The sequence below is a fragment of the Macaca thibetana genome, chromosome 12, assembly GCF_024542745.1.
Source record: "Macaca thibetana thibetana isolate TM-01 chromosome 12, ASM2454274v1, whole genome shotgun sequence".
Lineage (NCBI taxonomy): Eukaryota > Metazoa > Chordata > Mammalia > Primates > Cercopithecidae > Macaca > Macaca thibetana.
Window position 1 is genome coordinate 85,532,370 of NC_065589.1, and position 22,411 is coordinate 85,554,780.

The 22,411-nt window shown below is 36.5% G+C and overlaps 1 protein-coding gene across 2 annotated transcripts in view; it reads left to right on the top strand.

Annotated features, from left to right (window-relative positions):
- CYTIP (cytohesin 1 interacting protein) overlaps nt 1-22,411 on the top strand; it is a 77,126-nt gene that overhangs the window by 36,006 nt on the left and 18,709 nt on the right. Inside the window, exons 1-3 of one of the 2 annotated variants that reach the window (XM_050751759.1) lie at nt 11,405-11,725; nt 21,282-21,331; nt 21,602-21,656. In XM_050751759.1, coding sequence (XP_050607716.1) covers nt 11,552-11,725; nt 21,282-21,331; nt 21,602-21,656 — 279 coding nt within the window. In that variant the 5' untranslated portion in view covers nt 11,405-11,551. Of the gene's footprint in view, nt 1-11,404; nt 11,726-21,281; nt 21,332-21,601; nt 21,657-22,411 lie in introns of those variants that run through there. The other variant, XM_050751758.1, reaches the window with a different exon arrangement.

A 22,411-nucleotide genomic window follows, 5' to 3' on the forward strand; every position in this document is an offset into this window, starting at 1 on the left:
GTCAGTCTCTGTCTTCCCTACTGGATTTTTTTTTCTCCATGAGGGCAGGGATCTGGCTCATTTTTATGTTCTCATGGGATTAGCACAGTTAACAGGAAACAGTATTGCAGAGTGGCTAACCTTGTCATGTTTGGAAAATGATGATATGGATTGTAATTCTGGCTGTTCTGGGTCTTAGTTGTTAACCTTAGGCAAGTGTGTTGGCTTCAGAATCCTCATCTGAAAAGAATGATAAATATCATACTCTTCTTACAGCTTATATAAAATTAGACACATTTTGCATATTGCCTAACTGTTATTATAATTATATACTCAGTAAGTGCTTGCAGAATTGAATTCAAGGAGGCCAAACAGTCTAGTCATAGTTCTGCCATTAAATTACTCTATTTCTTTGGGCAAGACTGCCATCTTTTCTGAGCCTTAGTTTGTTTACCTGCAAACTAAGGGAGCAGATGAGATGACTTTAAGATCCCTTCCAGTCTGTGAATTCAGCTAGTGTCTTCTTATGACTTCAAGAATACATACACACACACACACACACACACACACACACACATACACACATACGTATATACATATGTATATATACACACATACATATACATAAATAAATATATGTGCCCTCTCCCGCTACATATATATATGTGTATATATGTATACACACATATATATGCAGTCACTCCTCTGTATCCATGGGTTCCACATCTGTGGATTTAATCAATAATGGATTGAAAATATTAGAAAATAAAAATGGATGGTTGTAGCTGTATTGAACATGTACAGACTTTATTTTCTTGTTATTACTTCCTAAACAAAAAACTATTTACATAGCATTTACATTGCATTAGGTATTATAAGTAATCTAGAGAGGATCTGAAGTATATGGGAGGATATGCATAGATTATATGCAAGTACTACATTATTTTATATAAGGGACTTGAGCATGTGTGGGTTTTGGTATCTGTAGGGATCTTGGAACCAATCCCCCACAGATATCGAGGGATGACTAGAGATATACAGATGGAGAGAGAGAGAGAGAGAGAAAGAGAGAGAGAAAGAGAGAAAAGAGAAATGTATATATATATTTGATATATATAGTAAACCAATATATACTCAATTCTATTCTTTATTGAGGAGTCTAACAAATAGTATGGATTTATTAGAGGGCTCTATTGTTATTGGTTTCTCTCCTGTGCTTACTACCCTGCACTGTATGTATTTGATGGATTATGTCAATTAAATAAAATTTGAGAAATATTTATGGCTGCCTATTGTAAGTCAGGCTCTGTGCTAGGTTATGGGCACCCAAAAATGACTGGTATACTATTCCCTGTGTTACATTTGAATCTCAAAACAATTGAGATTTCATATCATTTTTTACAACTTGTAAACAGGCAGGAAAAGAAATAAAATAGAGGATTCTGGTTTTCTAAGAAGTTACCTTATTGCTCTTCTGTAGTTCCTTCTGCTACACACGCACACACATACACACACACATACATAACCTTCTAGACTCTGAAGACAAAAGCGGAGAAGGTGAGGAACATTGCAACTGTTGCTTCCTGCTGACCTTTCTCTGCTGATCCACTTACCATTCTCAAAGACAAGCCCCTATAGGTGGCAGAGCTAATCCAGGCAGTTCCAGATGGTAAGCAGATTGGAGGAGGGTCTATTTGGGGAACACTAAGGTGAAAGTTCTCCCTGGAACTCGTCCATCCACATCTGGATGTGGCTTATCACCTTTATTCAATGGGTTGAGTTGGGACCTCCCTAGTCGGTAATATTTGAACTGGGATGTGGAGAAAGAGAGAGAAGACAAATGAAGCAGGCCAAGGGGAACAGTGTTTTGGGCAGAAGAAGCAGTGAGTGCAAAAGCCCTCAGGAGGAATTGCTTCCTGCCAGAGGAACAGAGGGAAGGCCAGCGTGACCGGGTTAATATGAAGTTGTAGGATCTGCCAGAACATGCAGGACCTTGCAGGATAGAGTAAGGAGTTTGGATTTTATTCGAAGCTCCGGGGAAAATCACCTAGATTTCATGTGGGTGTTTTGTTGTTCCAAGTATTACACAAAATTCCAGTCCCCAAACAGGTTTCTTGCTTTCTAAGAAGTTACTTTCTACAGCCCTGAAGCCCTTGTCGATTCTGTGGGGCTGCCTGTCCACACCCATTGGGCAAGAGTGAAGATTAAGTAAAAGCCAAGCACTGAGTGTGACGCAGGATGCTAGGTAAGGGAAGAGGAAGGAACTCTGTCACTTATTTACCTTGAATTTTGATAAAAGATTTGGATTTCGAAATGGAACTGTGTATGTGGTAGAGAAGGGTAGGGGTAATAAGTGAATTTGACACTAGACAACTGCCACTTTAGAAAGTGAATTTCAAAAGAACACACCAATGCCCTTTACCACCATAAAAATTCGTGGCTCCTCTCTGCTGCTATATTATTTTATGGAGACTTCAGTAGATCTTTTTGAGGAGGAAAAAAAGATAAAGAAATATGAAAGAATTGCCTCAAAGAATGAAAACAAAATCACATTAAGCAAAATAAAATCTTAGCCTGTAAACAAACACCAAACAGCCAGTGGATAAACCAATAATTCTCATTGGTAAGCATAAACAGAAATATGAGGACCTTTAAAACCGTAAGACATTATGAACTGTATGTGATTGGTTTTTTATAATTCTTTTTGAATTGTTGGTATTTTTAAAGTTGACCAAATAATATATGAATGCATACTTACTATAAAAGATTCAAGCCATACTGGCATACACTTTGAACTTTCCTCCCCATCTTCTCCCACAATGGTTCAAGAAGTAACCACTCTTCTATTAACAGGCTGGTATATATCTTTCTAGTCTTTTATGTCTACACATGTTAGTGTACATATACGTATGTGAACTTTAAGGAAAAAGTATAAATGGGATCACACCATACCTATTATTCCACCTTTTTCTCCACTTTGTCTTAAAAATCTTTATCAGCATGTTAATGTTTATTGTATGCTTTTTAATGGGTGCAAAGTATTCCGTTGAATTAAATTACCATAAATTATCTCACCAGTTCCCTATTAACGTAAATTTAAAACTCCGGTTTTTTGTAATCACAAACAATGCCATAAGAATCATTCTTGAATTGTTTTTTGCACATATGGAAGTATTTCCATAGGGTCAATTCTCTCTCTCTCTCTTTTTTTTTTTTCTTGAGACAGGATCTTGCTCCATCACTCAGGGTGGAGTGCAGTGGCTCCACCATGGCTCACTGCAACCTCTGCCTCCTGGGTCCAAGCCATTCTCCTGCCTCAACCTCTGGAGTAGCTGGGATTACAGGCACCTGCCACCACACCTGGCTAATTTTTGTATTTTTAGTGGAAATGGATTTCACCATGTTGGCAAAGCTGGTCTCGAACTCGTGACCTCATGTGATCCACCTTGGCTTCCCAAAGTGTGGGATTACAGGCGTAAGCCCCTGCGCCCGGCACTAAGGGTCAATTCTTAAAAGAAGATTCACTGCCATTAACTGTCAAAAGTGTAACACATTACATGTTGCACATTTAAAATTTTGATACTGTCAAATGACCTTACTGTTATTATGTCTTCATTGATTTGTATTCCTACCAGAAGAGTTTAAGTGCTCACTTACTTGCAATTTTGCCAATACTGGACATCACTAACTTTTATTATTTTTGTTTATTTGGTGGGCAAAAAGGAGTATCTATTTCAATTTTTGCTTTCCTGATTACTAATTAGGGTGAGTTCCTTTAATAAATCTATCAACAATTTGTATTTCAGTTGTAAATTATCTGTTCATAGCTTTTGCTATTTAAAAATACTTTGTTGAGAAGTATAATTTTAAACACTCTATTATAACCATTAAACAATTGTCTGTCACAAATAATTTCTTGCTATCTTTCACTTAGTTTTCAGCTATGAACATTAAAGCTTTCATTGAACAGAAGTTTTTCGTCTTTACATAGCTAATGCTTTCTGGGCTCTTATGTATTGTTAGGAAAAGCATTCCAACCTAATTATATTAAATATTCTATATTTTCTGCTATTCTTTTATAGATTTTAAGTTATTTTTACCTTTTAACTCCTTAAGCTACCTGGAAGTTGCTATTATATTATCACACAAAGCTAAGATTTATTTTTTTTCAAATGAGTTCCAGTCTTATTTATTGGAAGATATATTATTTTCCTAGTACACTGGAATGACTTCATGGAAATATAAATTCTTACATGTGCATGGGTATGTTTGAGGAGTCTCTATTCTTTGATAATATTATATTTATAGACATTCTTTTATTGACTTTTTCCGTTTGGCAATACAGTTCTAACCCATATAACATTAAAGATAGTTTTCCCAATGCCCATCCTTACCTCCATCTCTTACCTCTTTAAATTTTCAGATTTTTCTTGTGCAGTTTCTCTTTCAGATGAGTGTAAGAATGTGTGTCAAATTTTATAAACAAACAAGTAAGCAAACAAACAAAACCTATAGAGATTTTGACTTGCAGTGAACTATTTTAGAACATTTGGGGATAATAAATGTCTTTACAAGATGGGCTCTTCTCATATGAGAACATGGCACGCCTTTTCCTTAGTCTGGACTCTAGAATTTTCTTCATAACATCTTAAAAATGTTTGCTAAATTCATTTCTGTTTTATGACTTTTTGGCTATTTTGATGTGTCTTTCTCCCATTCTTACAAGTTCTTTTGTAATAAGATAATATTATAATATAATATATTAACAAATATATAACATAATAACTGCTACTGTATAAGAAACTTGTTTCTTTATATTTGTATGTTGTCTTTTGAATGCTATATTTCAGAAAAATTCTTACCAGGTTTTTGTTCTTCATGAATTGTCCTGGATAATCTAGTTATGAAGCCATATAATCAACAAACTTGACAGTTTTGTTGTGTTTGTTTATAAATTCTATACCTTTTATTTGTGATATACTGTAAAAGTGTGATGAGTGATGATGGTTATGGTCATCGTGGTCTTCCTTCTTACAATAATGAAAAAATTTACATTTCGATATTAAGGTTAATGTTGGGTGGGTATTTCTGGTAGATACTCTTCATTATGTTAAGGTATTTTTCCTTCTATCCCCAGCTTACTTGGAATTTTTAAAAGCAAAAATCAATCTTAATAGCTTCGACATCTATTACATTGAATTTAATTTCTTTTTAATGCAGAAATTTAGTGATTTTATTTTGTTGCCTAAGGTCATGCTCTTTGACTCAAATAGATTTGAATGAACTGATTTCAATAAATTATTCCTACCGGGTGCAGTGACTCAGGCCTGTAATCCCAGCACTTTGGGAGGCCGAGGTGGGTGGATCACAAGGTCAGGAGATCGAGACTATCCTGGCTAACACGGTGAAACCCCGTCTCTACTAAAAATACAAAAAAATATGAGCCGGAGCCGGGAGTGGTGGCGGGCGCCTGTAGTCCCAGCTACTCGGGAGGCTGAGTCAGGAGAATGGCGTGAACCCGGGAGGTGGAGCTTGCAGTGAGCCGAGGTCGCGCCCCTTTACCCCAGCCTGGGCGACAGAGCGAGACTCCTTCTCAAAAAATAAATGAATAAATAAATAAAATAAATTATTCCTATATTCAAATAGAAACAGCCCTCTTCACTGAAGCCAATTTCTATTGGGTGTGGCTAATATAATTCATTTCATGGTTGTTATGGCAGCAAGATAAAGATACATATGCATCAGGTTAAAAATAAAACTAAATGAAAATTATCTATCTATCTCTCTATATAGACAGGTAGATTTCTATATGCCTCTATATCTTGATCTTGACATTTGAACTTGATTGGACATATTCTTAAATATTTTATTAATCAAATGACTTTAAAATAAAAATAGCTACTTTTTAAAAAAATACAATAGTCCTCAAAGAAGGAAAATACTCCTGGTAATAAGTGGTCAACCAATTATATATTTCTCTTAAAGCCTTAATCTTTCTTGGAAAGGCATCTTTATATTATAGGACAATTGCCTTAGTACAGAAATGTTGTTCATTCCAGTTGAGTTAAACCCTCACTACCTTTGTCTTAATAGGTTAATGAACAAAAGATTGTTTTGAAAGAATTTTAAACAAATCCAGAATTAGGGTTCCTTTAACTATTGGTTATCCTGGTTACTTTGTGTTTCTTTTTAAAGGGATTTTTACTGTTAGGGCTTTATCTCTCCAAAAAGGTGATAGTTGGTAGAAATTGGGGAACTCATTAGAGGGCTGACACTTTTTTTTTTTTTTTAAACAGAGGGATCCAATAGTCTACCGTTCTTCACACTCTATATGAATAGTCTTTTCTGTTTTCTATGAGCCTGTATTTTCATTCAGTTTTATTTTTTAACCTGATTAAATCGTGTGGCATGAATGGGAACACAATATAAAGCAAAGCAATTATGACTACTGTGGTTGATGGCAGCACTGAAAATCTCAGAATCCCCCTCTCATGCCTTTTTCTTTTTCCTCTTCTTCCTTTTTTTCCCAGGACATTCAAAGGATCTTACATTTTCATGAGTACAGTTTTAAAATCATTGCATAGACTACCTCTTAAGACTCAAAACAACCCTGATGCATTCACAGAGCATTTTGTATAGATATATGGATAAGTCCACAGGAGAAGCTGCCTTTTAAATCCCACGCACATCCTGACTGCTTCCAAGAGGCCCCAGTACTACTGTGTACCTTCAGCATGGACCCTTCAACATGGAGCCGTCCCTGCCATATGCCCAACATGCTCAAGGTACTCCCCCTAAACCTGAAATAAAGAAGCAAATGGAATTTTAAAAATGCAGTTAATGATGTTTCTACGTGATAAGTGCACCAAATGAATGTGTCTACTTTTACATCTATAAGAATGTTGACATTATCTTACTGAGTTATTTCATGAAACACTGATCTAGATAATCTATTTAAAGCCCAAATTGAATTTAGTGGCTTAATCCCTTGAATGATATTGCAATCTACCCATAGCTTCATGATTTGATTGAATTAAACTTGAATAAATCAGAAAATTGTTTCCTTGCACTTGTATTAAAAACATAATAGATTTGATGTATTGCTAGCTATTATTTATATTAGGTTTAAAATTTTTCTTTGTGCTGTTTTAAATATGCATGTCACAACTCTAAGCCAATATTTGGCTTATATCACACTAAGATTTCTAACACAGGGTCTTTATGACCTTTGTTTCTGTTATTTTCCTTTCCTGAGCTGCCTGTTTTTCAGGGCTTGTCCTAGTTACAGATTTTTCATTTATCATTTTCTGAAGAAGGCTATTACTCTCTGGGGAGTAGTGTTCATAATCCCAGTGATCCACACTGAGTTGGATGAGGACGTCTGTCTACCCAACTCCAGCACTCGAATAAGGTGATACATAGGACAGAGCAGTTTTCACAGTCAGTGGATCCTCATATATGAGAGTCACTTTACTAAATTAAATTTACCTTATATAGATTCAAAGGCACAACATTCAAATATTGTCTATGTGACTTTAACCCATCTCCTACATCAGTCCAGAGACCCGAATAAAAACTTCCCTTCCAAATGAAGGCAAAAGGCCAAAATAAAACAAATTAGCAAACCAAAACAAAACAAAATCCTATGATGTTACAGGAAGCCAAATACAATCTTCTTGTGCAAATAAGGGCAAACTGCAAAAATAAAACAAACAAAAACTCAACAACTATCTTAAGATCAGGAAGGCATAGAGGAAGTCTCATTCTTTAAGCAACCAGTTACTCTTCTTTTGTGTCTTACAATAATCCAGAAATTTCAGACATTGGCTCTGATGATGATTTTCAAACACATCTTGATTTTCAATGGTAAGAAATTCACACGTATTGTAGCCTTTAGATTTCTCCAGGGTGAGCAAGGGCATCCTTGCTGCACATAAAGGCACTTGGTAATGAATAGGGCTATTCATATAGAATTTATGTCATTTCCTTTTTTAGCTTTTCCTTTTGAAGCCTTGTTACTTAAAACAAAATTCAGTAGACATAGCTTACTTTATACCATGTGCTATTCGTGGGCTATTCTGTCTATTTTTCCCTGCAAATTTTTGTTTTAGATATGTGAACACTAACGTTTAGGGAGTGTATTAGTTCAAGCCACCATAACCAATACCATAGCATAACAAATACCATAGACTGCGTGTCTTTAAACAATAGAAATTTATTTTCTCACAGTTTTAGATGCTGGGAAGCCCAAGCTGAGGTGCTGACAGATTTGATTTCTGGTGAGGGCTCTCTTCCTGGCTTGCAGGAGTCTGCCTTCTTGCTGTGTTCTCATTTGGTGGAGAGAGAGCCCTCTGCCACCTCTTCCTATGAGGGCACTAATCTTATCAGATCTCATCCTTACCCTTATGACTTCATTTAACCTTAAATGATTCCTTAACTTCCTTATAGGCCCTATCTCTAAATACAGACACATTGAAGCTCAGGGTTTTAATGTATGAATTTTTGGGGGACACAACTCAGTCCATAGCCTTTAAAGCAGCAGAGCTAGAATTTGAATCTAAGTAGTGTGACACTGGAACCCTGTTGTCAACCCTCTTACAGCTGCCTAAGATTTTCATAGATGATTATAAGGTTGGCTCAGTTTGTCTTGCAAACCTCTCCACCTTTCTTTCCCTGTTCCATGTTTTAGGCATATTCCTCTCACCTGACTCTACCAAATCTCCATGTTGTAGGCCCTCAGTGTTCATCTCATTTGTACTAAAGATTAATTCCTTCCAAGGGTATGTGCATATTTATGAACACAATGTTCCAAATAAGAGGCATGCCCCACATAACAAATATTAGCTTTTAGAGCATATGGCAGATGAGACGTATTTTTAAGAGACTTTGTCCTCATCTCTCAGATCACCCCTTAGTGAAAATTGTAGCACTTTGGAATATGAGCTTGTAGTACATACATTTCCTACCATATTAATTAATTTTTTCCTTACTAATACCAAGAACACTGTTGTTTAATTCATTTTGTTTAATATCTACTGCTTCCACCTTTCTCTTTTTATTAACATTTATTGAACAATTTTTGTATGTAGGACATAAAGTATACATTTAAAGATAAAAGGTGTTCTTTGCTTTCAAGGAAATTAGACATTAGCAGAGAAACAGACTTGTCTACAACTAACTACTGACCTAACTAGGATATATTAAATCTCAAAATAAGAATCTAAAAAATGATATGACATTTCAGAGAATGAAATCAGATAATACAAAATAATTTTTATTTCATTTTATTTTGTGAACAGTGAGATACTCCTGAAATCTTACGAGTACCTAGATAGCTTGATCCAATTCATTTCCAGAATCACCTCTCCAAAATAAAGGGGAGGCTGAAGGGGAAGAGAGTCTGGTCTATTATAATTTTCCTAAGGTAAATCCTAAAAGAAAAGAGATGTTCTAAACAGTAGAACACCTTTGTAAGTCAAGGATTTGTTGTTTGGAAGTCACATCCCCCTTAAAAGATTACTGTTTCTCCACCCATTATCACAAGGGACACTTTTGATCAGGATATTAGTGACTGGCATGACACAGGCAATGACAGAACAGGGAACTGACCAATAAAAATAGACTAGGTCATAAATTGGTAATTAACAGGTGTGACCATGTTGATATGGGTTGGTTGGATGTCAGAGCTGCTTTTGACCCTTGTTTTATATCCAGAGATCCCATGATTTGAAAAATTTTACTTGTTAAACACATTTCATGAGTTAAGTAATAAGTAAATTATTTTCCAGTTTCTTAATTGAATGATGATCTATGATTTACATCAGCTTAAGGTCAGTATAACAATGAATTGATACAATTTTAGTGGTCATTTATAAAAATGGGTGAGTCAGTTGGCCTAAGTGCGTGGCCTTATATTAAGCAAATGTATAATTTCCATTTGGCATTTTAAAATATTAAGAATAAATATTAAAAATATTTACCTAACTTTATCAAATTCCTAGGGTACAGTGGACTGCTGTCATCCATTAATAGTGTTGACTTAATTTATGTGCCTCATAGTCTGGAAATGTTTTTAAAATCAATCTCTCTCTCTCTCTTCCTAATACACACACCCCCCCCCCACATATACCTGTATATATATCTGTACATATCTATAATTATAGATTTTACGTGAATGTCTTTATAACTGATGTATTCTTCAGTTGCCAAGGTATTTACCACTCCCTTTTGCCTTACACATTTATGTTACACACCTGGCTTCTGAAAACATGTGTTTTTAATTTCCGATTTAGACCGTTGTATGTTTTTGGTGATATCACTTTGTCCATGTCAAAATTCAATTCCAGTATAATGAGTCAGGCTATGATAGAGTTTTTAAAATCTATAATTGGCTTCAACTTTTGAAGCACTATTAATTCAGATTTTACTATTTATATTTGGCAATTTCTACTTGAGTTGAATCCATCTTCACTTCCAGTACGCACACATTCCATTTTAGTTCAAAGATTTACTAACTCTTTTAAATGCTAGTATTGACCTTCGGAGATTCTAAAAAGCACATTTGACTTTTTGTGCCATGTAAAACTTCTCTTGTTGACTTTTGTTTCGATTCTTCCTTTTACTTGCCTCCCCTGCTCCTCCACTGAAACCAGTTCTCTCAAAACCACCTGCCCCCAACCTCAGCCAAAGGAAAAAAAAAAAAAGCATCTGTGATCTTGAGTACGTGGTGATGGTGCCCTTGACACATATGCACATGCAGGGACCAACAGGCAACATTCTTGCGCCACCTTGGTTTGCCTGTTACCTTCCTGCCCACTCCTTTCCTCCCCTGGGACCACTTTCTGATGCTGCTGCAAAGTCTTGTCTAAGAAATGGCAACATTGTGCCCTAAATGTGCTGACTTTCCCTTCCCATTGTACTTTGTAAAGATCATGGGTAATTTTAGTAAGGACAAAGTAGCAAAAGGACAACCAGAAGAATGCTGAATGGTTACAACCCCAGTGGCAGATATAATGTCTTTTTGATGAACATTAATGATCTAGGGTATACTTCAGGGAAAGTACATTACAAGGTCTTCGAGAGAGAACATTATGACCGGCACCTGTAATTCTTGCCTGTATTCACAAGAACTGAATGTCCTCGTGAGCTGACTTTTGCCTTGCATTGCTAATGTTAAATAAGAGAATGTATGGGAAGCAAATGGTAGCACTTGGGGACATTTTTCTTTCTTCTCTGAAGAAAAAAATGGCAAATGGTGGTGTGAATGCAACTTGCCACAAAACATAAAAGTGTAAGAGTTCCGCTGTTTGAGGTGAAAAAATAAGTTTTTTTTTTTTTTTTTTAATTGTAAAAATTAGCTCCAGGTTCTCTCAGGAGCTTAAAGAAAAAAAGCTTTGAGAAATGGGAGTGAATTGCAAGATAGGGTTTGTGTAACAAGTTCCTCAAACCACAGAGGTCACATGGGCTCTTTCTGCTTTGCTACTTTTGATTACTTGTCAGAGTTGTACTTTTAGCTTCCCCCATCCTGCAAGGCCACTCAACCATGTGCTAGCTGGAGTGATCTTTATTCACAATGTCTTTACAAAGGCTCCTGCAACACAGCAGCAATGGCAATTTGGCGGACTTCTGTGCTGGGCCAGCGTATAGCTCTTACTCCACACTCACAGGTAGCCTTACGATGGACGATAATAGAAGGATTCAAATGTTGGCAGACACGGTGGCTACTCTACCTCGGGGACGAAAGCAGGTATGATTGCTATTTTGTACCTTTTAGAGTGTTCACGTTCTCTTGAGGGCAGAGTGATATGTTTGTCTGACTTCATACTAATAGTGATATTTTAGAGGCTTTGGAATTAGTGGCTGATTATTATGGGCGAAGGAGGTGAGATGCTCAGGGAGCTGGGTGAACCAGTCCAAAGATTTGAGACCACAATCAAACTTTTTTTTCAAGGCAAAAAATAGTTTGTTTTTCTCATTTGGAGGAGTGCTCAGATAAAATAAAAATCATTACGCATAATAAACTTGAAGATGGTTTATATAGATACAACCAGTATGAGAATTAATGATCTTTTCCCCATTGTGTCTCCCTTGATTCTTTCCCTTCCATCCTCACTTGCAGTCCTTGATGGTCATTTCAGTTCATAATCAAATAAGAAATACTTTTTTTGAGGACAAATTTTGTTGACTAATTATCTTCAGCTCTTGGGCACTGGCACATACCTCATGCTATTGGAAAGTAAGATTTTTGTTTTTGGATAGATGAGTGCCAGATTGAATATCAGCTCACCACTTAGTGACTGTGAGATCTTGAGCAAGCCACTTGCCTCTCTAAGCTTCAGTTTCCTTTTTTCTAAAATGGAGTTAATAATAGAACCACCCTTATTGGGTTCTTATGTTGGTTAAATAAGGAACTGTGCGGTGCCTAACACGGTGACTGGCATTCAGTGCATGCTTATTAACTGCCAGATTATGCCATTTTAATATTTTTATTGCAAAGTTTGTCTCTAGGGATGAAAACTCATTTGGAAAAATCTATGTCTAACTGAATTTATTTTGATTTTTTGTTCTTCAATTTCTAGCATGTAAAAAAAATATTTTTAACCATAATACCTCTTCAGGATTTTTGAAAACGACTTGCTCTAAATCCCCAGGTACATATTTGAATTTCGATATAGCATTTCTACAGAAAATGTTTAAAATTGCCATAGAGCAAGAATTTTTGTGCTGAAGTCTTGCATGTACATCATGTGCTTCTCTTATGCCTTCTAAATTCAGGATTAGAGAGGTATGGCATAGGTATGGCAAAAAAGACATGATCTTTTTTGCAGTGATGTATATAGCTGATGCCTTGGCATTTTTCACAATGAAGATAAGGGCATAATTTTCCATGATTTGGATTATTGATCGTTCTCAATCTAAAGTGCTTTTATGATACAAACTTTAATGTAGTGATGTACATTTTATCAATCTACAACCTGTCTGAAGATAAAGCAACATGAGAAATGCCGACATCTTTTTTCAGTGTTCAGATATAAAGCAGTCAGATTTTCTTTATATTTGCCATGAAGCTATCACACTAACTATGGTTCACTTGATTAGGCTATGTTTTTTTTGTTTTTTTGTGTTTGTTTTTTTTCCTGAAGAGAGTTGGTATTTTTTGAATCAGGGTGGGAACTTTCCACCCTCTATGTCCTCCATACCCGCAACCTCACTCATTTGATCTACTCTCTAGCCCATGCAATTCAATGCAACAGATGGTTCCTGAGCACCTACAAGGAGACAGACATCATGCTAGAGTAGGAGGCAAAAAGACGAGAAGGGAATGTTTTCTACCCATATACTGTTTACAATTCAGTAAGCAGAAAGAATGGGTTTTCTGCAAAGTAAAACAACATGAATACTCTCATCCAAGTGAAACATCTTTAAATATAGTCTTGGAAATAGATATTCCAGATATTGAAGGGTATTCCAGAGCAAGGGAGAAACTGAAGCTGCGGCACAGATCCTGGTGCCTGGAGGATTTTTTGTGTAACAACACAATATTAAGTGTGTCAGGAGAACCTGGTTAGTGTGTAGGAGGTGAGAGGAGATCTCAGAGCTGGGCTGCTTTACAGAACATTTGGACAACTTCTGAAAAAGCCGGCACGAGGGCCACTGAACATGTTTGAGAAGTAGAAGATTTCAGGAACCTTATTGTAGAAATGTGGTGGATTAGTAAGTGAGTAGAGACTAGTGGTGAGGGAGGAACTTTTGCAGTTGTTGGAGAAAGCAGAAATGGGGGAACAGAAAGGAGACTGAAAAGCTTTAATATGAAAGGAACTGAAGATGGAGGAGTCACATCTGGTTTAAGCCAGAGTGAAGATAGCATGAACTGAAAGAAGGCAATCGGTAGGAGAGGCTGATTATCAGAAGAAGGTAAAGACAGGGATTTTGGCATATGAAATGCACGTGTGTGTGTGTATGTGCATATGTGCATGTACACATATGTACACAGGCACACACATATCCCCATACTAATTAATTTATGCAGATGTTCTCATCTTTTCTAGGTCTTCTCATTCCCCTTCTCTCAAATTCTTTCATGTGGTAGACTCCCCATAGCCAAACAGCTTTTTCTTACTGTTGTGAGAATTGCTTTAAAAAATAGCAAAACAAAACTTCTTGTACATGATAGTTCTGATTCCGTACAATTATCATCAATGAGACTTGATGCAAGTTTATCCCAACATTTCACAATCTTCCAAATGGATGTTCATTTCCTTTAACTGGTTTTTAGAGAATAATCACCCATTTGGCACTGACTAAATTGCAGGCAACAAGATCCTTGTGAGGCAATCACATGAGCAGGTGTTTCTCTGCCTACTGTTATTTTCAACACTTTCAGGGCTGACGTCAACAGCTCATACTTCTTGTTGTTGTTGGCTTTGGTTTCTGCAAAGCTATATCTGGTTAGCTTGTAGTTTCAAATTAGTCTTCAGAATCAATTGGGTGTTTACATTCAGAATTATTTAAAAATAGATTTCTCTGTGTGCATGTCATCTCACTACCTGTACTGGTAGGAAGTGTCAGACACCCCAGTATGGCTTCTGCTTGTGAACATAGTTTTAGGGCAAAAGAAAGAAAATCTTTGCAATGGAAAGCTCGATAGGAAGGAGACAGGAGGAATTAAGGACAGCCTCTATCAATGGCGCCAAAGAAGTAGTGATTGTCTTACCACCCACTCTCATAACTGTAGTACGTTGCTTTTGGAAAGCAGTTTTTACAGAATGCTATAGTGAGAACCAGGGACCTGACAAACAAGTCCACAAACTTTAGTGGTACCACAGACTGACTCTCTTTTCCTCATTTTCTTTTAGTTATCACATTATTGCTAAATAGGCAACTGCTGGAATGCTGATTTCATCTACAAGTTCAGATAGGGAATGTGTGCTCTGCTCTGGGATGTGTACACTGCTGGGCAGGGCTCTGCCCTGCAGCGGCTTTCACGGTGTGTCCAGCAGCACACCCATTAGGTGCTGTAACTCCCAATTGTCCTGAACTACACCAAAGGATTTTAATCACTTCATGACAATTTTAGGTAGAAAACTGTGCTAATTTCACTACAAAAGACTTTGAAAACTATTCTTTAATCCATATTGTGGCATGCATGATCAATACCCAATAATTTTTCTTGAAGAGGTCTGTCTGTGAGCCTACAGTCAGACCTTACTTGGAAATGGCAGTATTGTATTTCGGTTTCTCCGGGCACTTAACATTAGGCAATTAAGTTCAACTCCATTATTTTGTTGCATCTTTAAACAGTCTGTGGAGCATTGATATCCTAACGCTCCTTACTTAAAAGGGGGTGGGAGTTGCATGGAAGAATTAGGGAGTGAGGCAGGGGACTGGAAAGGCAGCAGAGCACATAATTTTGGGGACTTTGAAACAAATACCAGTGACAAAAAACCTCACTCTTGAATCAGTAGCCTCTCCTCAGCACCCTCCCCAACACTTTCAGGAGATGAGTATATAGAGTGGGGACCAAGAGGAAGTAACCCTCTGTAGGAGCCCCAGAGTGGCTACAGTGTTGAATTTTGAGCTTCTCTAAGGAAGGCTGGCTATCTGGCTGAGCTGCCAATTACTCCTATCTTTCAAAAATTGACAGCTGAAGTATTGGTCTTGGTTTCCCACTGAAGAGGAATGTGTGGAATCACTGCAGAGCAGAATAAATTAAATTTTGAATATTAATGCCTGATTTTTTAGGTCATCTGACTAAAAACAGAAGAGTGATCATAAGCCCAACCCTAGGTATCAGTGTATTATGGCTAGAAAGGAGTTAAGAAGCTTTGTCTATTCAGCAGCCATAATTGAATGTGTAGTTTGCAAGCCTGCCAAATTGCTAAACCTAGATTTCTCATATTAGATAATGTGTAATAAAAGACAGCTGTTGCCAGCATATGCTGTGAATTGCACACCAGTTCCTCATTCATGATTTTTGGTGCCATCACTACAACCCTTAGAAAAGGCTCTGCCTGGGAGGGCTGTCTGGGGAACATAGACCCCACTGGTCAGATCCTTGAATAGGGCTGTTCACCCAAGGGAAAGGAGTGCAGGAAAGACTTTTTTTTTTTCTCCAAGGTGCAAAACCCTTGATAAGATCTTAGACACACTTCATTTCACTTTAGGCAGGTAGTTTGGTGTGTGAGCTAGGTCGAACCCTGGGAACATTCCTTTCCACATCGCCTGAGTCTGACAGCCCAGATCACAAACAAGTAGACTTTGTGTCAAGATGTGGCACGTGTCAGAGAATTTGACGGTACTTAATTTATTTAAATTGTTTTTTGTTTAAGTGTTAGGTGCTTGAAACAGCCTCTTAGCTAATACAGAATGGAAACTAATTTTGTAATTTGACTTAATCTGACTTTTGGTGTGGCTCATAACCCAAATCAGTCAGTCCACAGGAACTGAAAATCTGCTATGTTTCTCATGTTGTGCTAGACAAATATTTTCATCTTTAACTAGTCAATTAGCTAGATAGAAAGGTTAGAAGTAGAGTGGTAGGGGAAATATCTATAGAGGTTTCAGGTCTGTCCTGTGGTTTAAAAGATTTTACATTTGAATCTATCCAGAATGACTTTTGATTCAAAAGACAGGTTGGATGAAATCTTGAAGTTCCTAACAGATGCATTGATTTCTGGCATAGTAAAAGGGCATTTAAAATTGACAAGGCTCAAAATTTTACTAATAATTTATTAATTCTTGCCACCATTCATCCACTTAGCAGTTATGTACTGAGGCACTACTATAATTGTTTTCTTTTTTTTTTTTTTTTTTTTTTTTTTTTTTGAGACGGACTCTCGCTCTGTCGCCCAGGCTGGAGTGCAGTGGCCGGATCTCAGCTCACTGCAAGCTCCGCCTCCCAGGTTCACGCCATTCTCCTGCTCAGCCTCCCGAGTAGCTGGGACTACAGGCGCCCGCCACCTCGCCCGGCTAGTTTTTTTGTATTTTTTAGTAGAGACGGGGTTTCACCGTGTTAGCCGGGATGGTCTCTCGATCTCCTGACCTCGTGATCCGCCCGTCTCGGCCTCCCAAAGTGCTGGGATTACAGGCTTGAGCCACCGCGCCCGGCCTATAATTGTTTTCTATTAGTACTTTTTCTATACTTCTTGTTTTGGATTGAATTTTTTTTTTTGTTCTTGTCTGTTTTCTTTCATTTTAACTTTTTTGATTTTTAAAATTTGTATTTATTTAGTTGATATATAATCATACATACTCATGGTATACATAGTGATGTTTTGATACATAGAATGTATAGTGATCAGATCAGAGTAATTAGCAAATCCGTCATCTCACACAATGATCATTTCTTAGTTTTGGCACTGTTGAATATCCTCCTTCTAATTATTTGAAACTAGTACATGATATACTATTGTTAACTATAGTTAGCCTACAGTATAGAGCACTAGAACTTATTCTTCCTATCTAGCTGTAATTTTGTATCCTTTAAAAAATGTGTCCCTATCCATTTCTTCCCCCAACCCTTCTCAGCCTCTAGTATCCTCTGTTCTACTTTTTACTTCTATGAGATCAATTTTTTTTAGCTTCCACATATGAGTGAGAACATGTGGTGTTTAACTTTCTATTCCTGGCTTATCTCACTTAACATAATGTCTTCCAGTTCAATCCATGTTGCTGTGAATGACAGGATTTCATTCTTTTTTATGGCTGAATTGTATTCCATGGTGTATATATACCACATTTTCTTTATCCATTCATCTGTTGTTGGACACCTAGGCTGATGCCATCTCTTGGCTATTGTGAATAGTGCTGCAATAAACATGGGAGTGCAGATGTCTCTTTGATATAATGATTTCCTTTCCTTTGGATGAATTCCCAGTAGTGGGATTGTGGGATCATATGGTAGTTCTATTTGTAGTTGTTTGAGGGACCTCCATACTGTTCTCCATAGTGGCTGTACTAATTTACATTCCCACTAACAGTGTATAAGAGTTTCCTTTTCTCCTTATCCTCACCAGCATTTATTATTCATTGTCATTTTGATAATAGCTATCCTAACTGGCGTGAGATGATACCTCCTTATGGTTTTAATTTCCATTACCCCAATGATGAGTGATATTGAGCATTTTTTCATATATTTGTTAGCCATTTGTATATCTTCTCTCTCTCTTCTTTCTTTCTTTCTTTCTCTTTCTTTCTTTCTTTCTTTCTTTCTTTCTTTCTTTCTTTCTTTCTTTCTTTCTTTCTTTCTTTCTTTCTTTCTTTCTTTCTTTCTTTCTTTCTTTCTCTTTTTCTCTCTTTCTCTCTTTCTCTCTTTCTTTCTTTTTTTGAGATGGAATCTCACTCTGTTGCCAGGCTGGAGTGCAATGGCATGATCTCAGCTCATTGCAACCTCTGCCACCCGGGTTGAAGTAATTCTTCCAATTCGGCTTCCCGAGTATCTGGGATTACAGGCACCTGCCATCATGCCTGGCTAATTTTTGTATTTTTGTAGAGACGGCGTTTCACCATGTTGGCCAGGCTGGTCTTGAACTCCTGACCTCAGTTGATCCACCCTCCTCGGCCTCCCAAAGTGCTGGAATTACAGGCTTGAGCCACCATGCCCAGTCTTGTATGTCTTCCTTTGAGGAAGGTCTGTTCAGATCATTTGCCCATTAAAAAAATTTTTTTTTTATCTTGAGGTATTTCAGTTCATTATATATTCTGGATATATAAATGAGTAGTTTGTAAATATTTCCTTCCATTCCACAGCTTGTCTTTTCACTCTGTTGATTGTTTGCTGTGCAGAATCTTTTAAATTTAATATAGCCCATTAGTTTATTTTTGCTTTTGTTGCCTGTTTTTTGAAAGTCTTATTCATAAAAATTTTTCCCAGTCCAATGTGCTGAAGCATTTCCCCTACGTTTTCTTCCAGTAGTTTTATTGTCTCAGGTTTTACATGAAGGTTTTGATCCATTTATTCATTTTCAGTTGATTTCTGTATAGAGTGAGAGGTATGGTCTAGTTTCTTCTGCATATGGATATACAGTTGTCTGTTTTGTTTCATTTTTAAATCTTGCTACATATTTAAGATTTTTAAATTTTACTTTATGTATTTTAGTGATTATCCTTGAGTTTTTCCCATGATATTGAATTTAAGAAAGGACAATGTTGAAAACTATCTTTACATATTTCTCCTGAACTTGAATATTTCACTTGGCTCTTCAATCACCTCAGATTCTTCCATTTTCATTTAGTAGTTTATGTGTTTTTATCTATTTCTCTATTTTTAAGTTTCCATTCTATTCCAGGCCCTGTGCTGGGCATTGAGGCAGAAAGTAAAACAAATAACATTCCCCAAGAGGCCCAAATCACACAGATGATTATGTACAGATGTGAAGTATTTGATCCAGTATGCATTTCATATAAATATATACATATAAGTATACATATATATAGCTCTCTCTATATGGATATATGAATAATATGATGAATACTGATAGCAAGAGTAATACTTTAAAAATATAAGCCCTTATTTATGGAGGTATAAGATACTTCTTTTATAAAAAGAATAAAAAAGCCCTAGTTATGATTATATAATTTGAATTAAGGGTGGAAAACAAGCAGCTGAAGATGATAAAAATAGATTAAGAAAATATGAGTACAATATAAGGGAGAGACTGAGAATGCTTGGAAATATCAAGTTTGTGGCTCTCTTCTGCAAGGAGGCCCACTAACATAGATGAATAGTCACTATACTTGTTAACGGTACATATGAAGTACAAAATCAGGTTACAACAAACCATACCAATCCTTGTAGGCATTCCACAGTTAGTGCTTATAAACTGAAAAGAGATACTTTTTAGCAAGACTAGAGAATCTTTTTGGGTCTGAGCCATCTATTTCAGTCTTCATTGCAACATAAGTGAGTTGAAGCCCAGAACTAACAATAGAGGAAAATATAATTAATTTACAGCAAATTGGCAAGAAGAGATCACCTCTCCATTACATTAAGTTTATGGACTGGTGGCTGAATTCTTAACACTGGTCCCTTCCAGGAAATGTGTGTAAATGCTGGCATTTGGTACCTGGTAATTAAAATTTCCTACAGTGGTGTAGGCATTACTCCTAATGAATGTCTTAATAAGCATTTCATTTGTGTAACTTGTCGCATAAGCATTAATATCTTCTACATATTTTCCCCCTTCTAGTTTTCATCCTTTCCTTATTTTATTTTGCCTTGTCTGGACTGACTATGCATTGATCTCTTGATATTTTATGTGTTCATTTATATATGACAGCCATTTCAGGTTGACAATTAAAAACCCTGGGTTAGCTAGGAGCTTATGTGTTGGGTTCTTGAACCAACACTTGAGAATAGGGCTAATAAACATTTTCTGAACAAAGAAACAAACAAACAAACAAAAAAACAAAAACAAAAAACCACACACACAAAACCTGCTGCAATTTTCCTAAAAAATAAGTTGTCACCTTTTGTTGATGCTGCTTCTGTTTACAGTGGTAGAATGTGTCCTGAAAGCTTATGTTTATATGATCTTTTCTGAAAGTGCAGAGGAATGAAGGTGATATTATTTATACCATTTATACTATTCTGAGGTTTCTTTCCTTTCTTGGCTGGAAATTTCACTTCAGTCTTCCAAAACTATTACAAAAATAAATCATAAGCAGAAATGAGGTTTTGAGTTCCTGGTTTTACCTGAATTGTGTGTGTGAGTTGATTGTTTAGAGATTATTTTATCCTACTAAAAACAGTAACATATTGAATTATTATAGTAAACACAGTCATTTCATCATCATCTCCAAAAACTATAAAGTATTTGGGTTTCATATGCCATTCTACGTATGCTATTTTTCTTTGGATTTCAGTGTGATTACAAATTGCTATGGTTAATCTTTCAGAGTCTGTTTTAAATACAGACCAGAGAGGAAGTTCTCTTTGGGAGCTTTGGAGTTTTGCCACATTATATTAACTCTTTTGCCACATTGTATTACTATCTAAGCCTCTTTCAATCTTTTAATTGGAATGCCTAGAATCCTGTCTCCCTACTCTCCTCTGCTGTCACTAGAGAATGTAGAGAATGGAAATGGCTGCCTTTATGCAACAATTTCCCAGGAGCTGGGCCAAAGAAGGTGGTAAAGAACAGGGTGCGTGTGTGTCAGTGTGTGTGTGTGTGTGTGTGTGTGTGTGTGTGTGAGAGAGAGAGAGAGAGAGCGCGAGAGAGAAAGGGAGAGAGAGAGAGATTTAGAACATTTTACAGTGTATCTTGAAGACCCTGGGATAACTATGTGCTTTTTGTATTTTTCAGCTTGCTTTGACCAGATCAAGTTCTTTAGGTGACTTTTCCTGGTCTCAAAGGTAAAGAAATTGAATTATTTTTTGTCTCTCCCAAAATATTTAGGAACACAGCTCTCCAGACTGTTTCTTTCTCTCTCTCCCTTTCTCTCTCTCTCTCTCTCTCTCTCTCTCACACACACACACACAGACACACACACAGAATCTTACATACTACAATTTACATAAATGTCAGTTATTTTTAATTGTGACAGTTATTTTTAATGATAAATCTGTGCCAAATGTGATACTTTAATTTTCATGCAGTTTCTTTTTTAAACATTTTTATTACAGAAAGCTTGTTACTGTGGAGAAGCAGGATAATGAAACATTTGGATTTGAAATTCAGGTGGGCAGTTTTCACATTTTCTAGACTTCCAAGGAAGAAAGTGGCATTGGTAGTGTCATGTTATGTGCAAAGAAATAATGAAGTTAGGATTAGAGAATGATGGAGTCTATGATTTTATTCAGTGTGTGCTTGTTTGGGGGTAGTTTTTCAGTGTGTTGAGTACTATTAAGGAAGGAAAACATAGAAGATGATAACATAAAACCCCCGAGATATGTTCAACAGTTTGTGCTTAGTTACTTCGGTCTTCCCTTAAGTCCCAGACCGATCAGAAATGGTTGGTACCAGCCAGGTCTTAGATAAGAGAGTGAAATACATTTTACAGATGTGCATTTGATATATTTGCATTTTGAATGTGTTTTGCATAATCATATTGTTATACTGTATATCAGATTTTAAATATTTACTTTGGCATTCAAGAGACACTCGAAAGACTATACATCTGTGTATATGGAATGCATATATTCATGGATAGCTCCTGGTGCGTTTTGCTGCTAAAGAGTTCATATTGTACATGATGAAAAACTTGTAGCTTTTTTTCCTAATGACAATGCTTTATAATTGTTATTTGAAACACTTGAGAACATTTGGCTCTACTTGCAGATTGCCTCATGCTGTAGGAAATTTTTAAGTCTTTGTAAGTTTCAGCATAATTGCCTAAGAATTTCATTGCTTATTTGCTCTCTGCTTTTTCATGACCACATTTGTAAAGTGGGTGAGGTAGGTCAAATGAAATCTAACCCAATTAAGTGCGACAG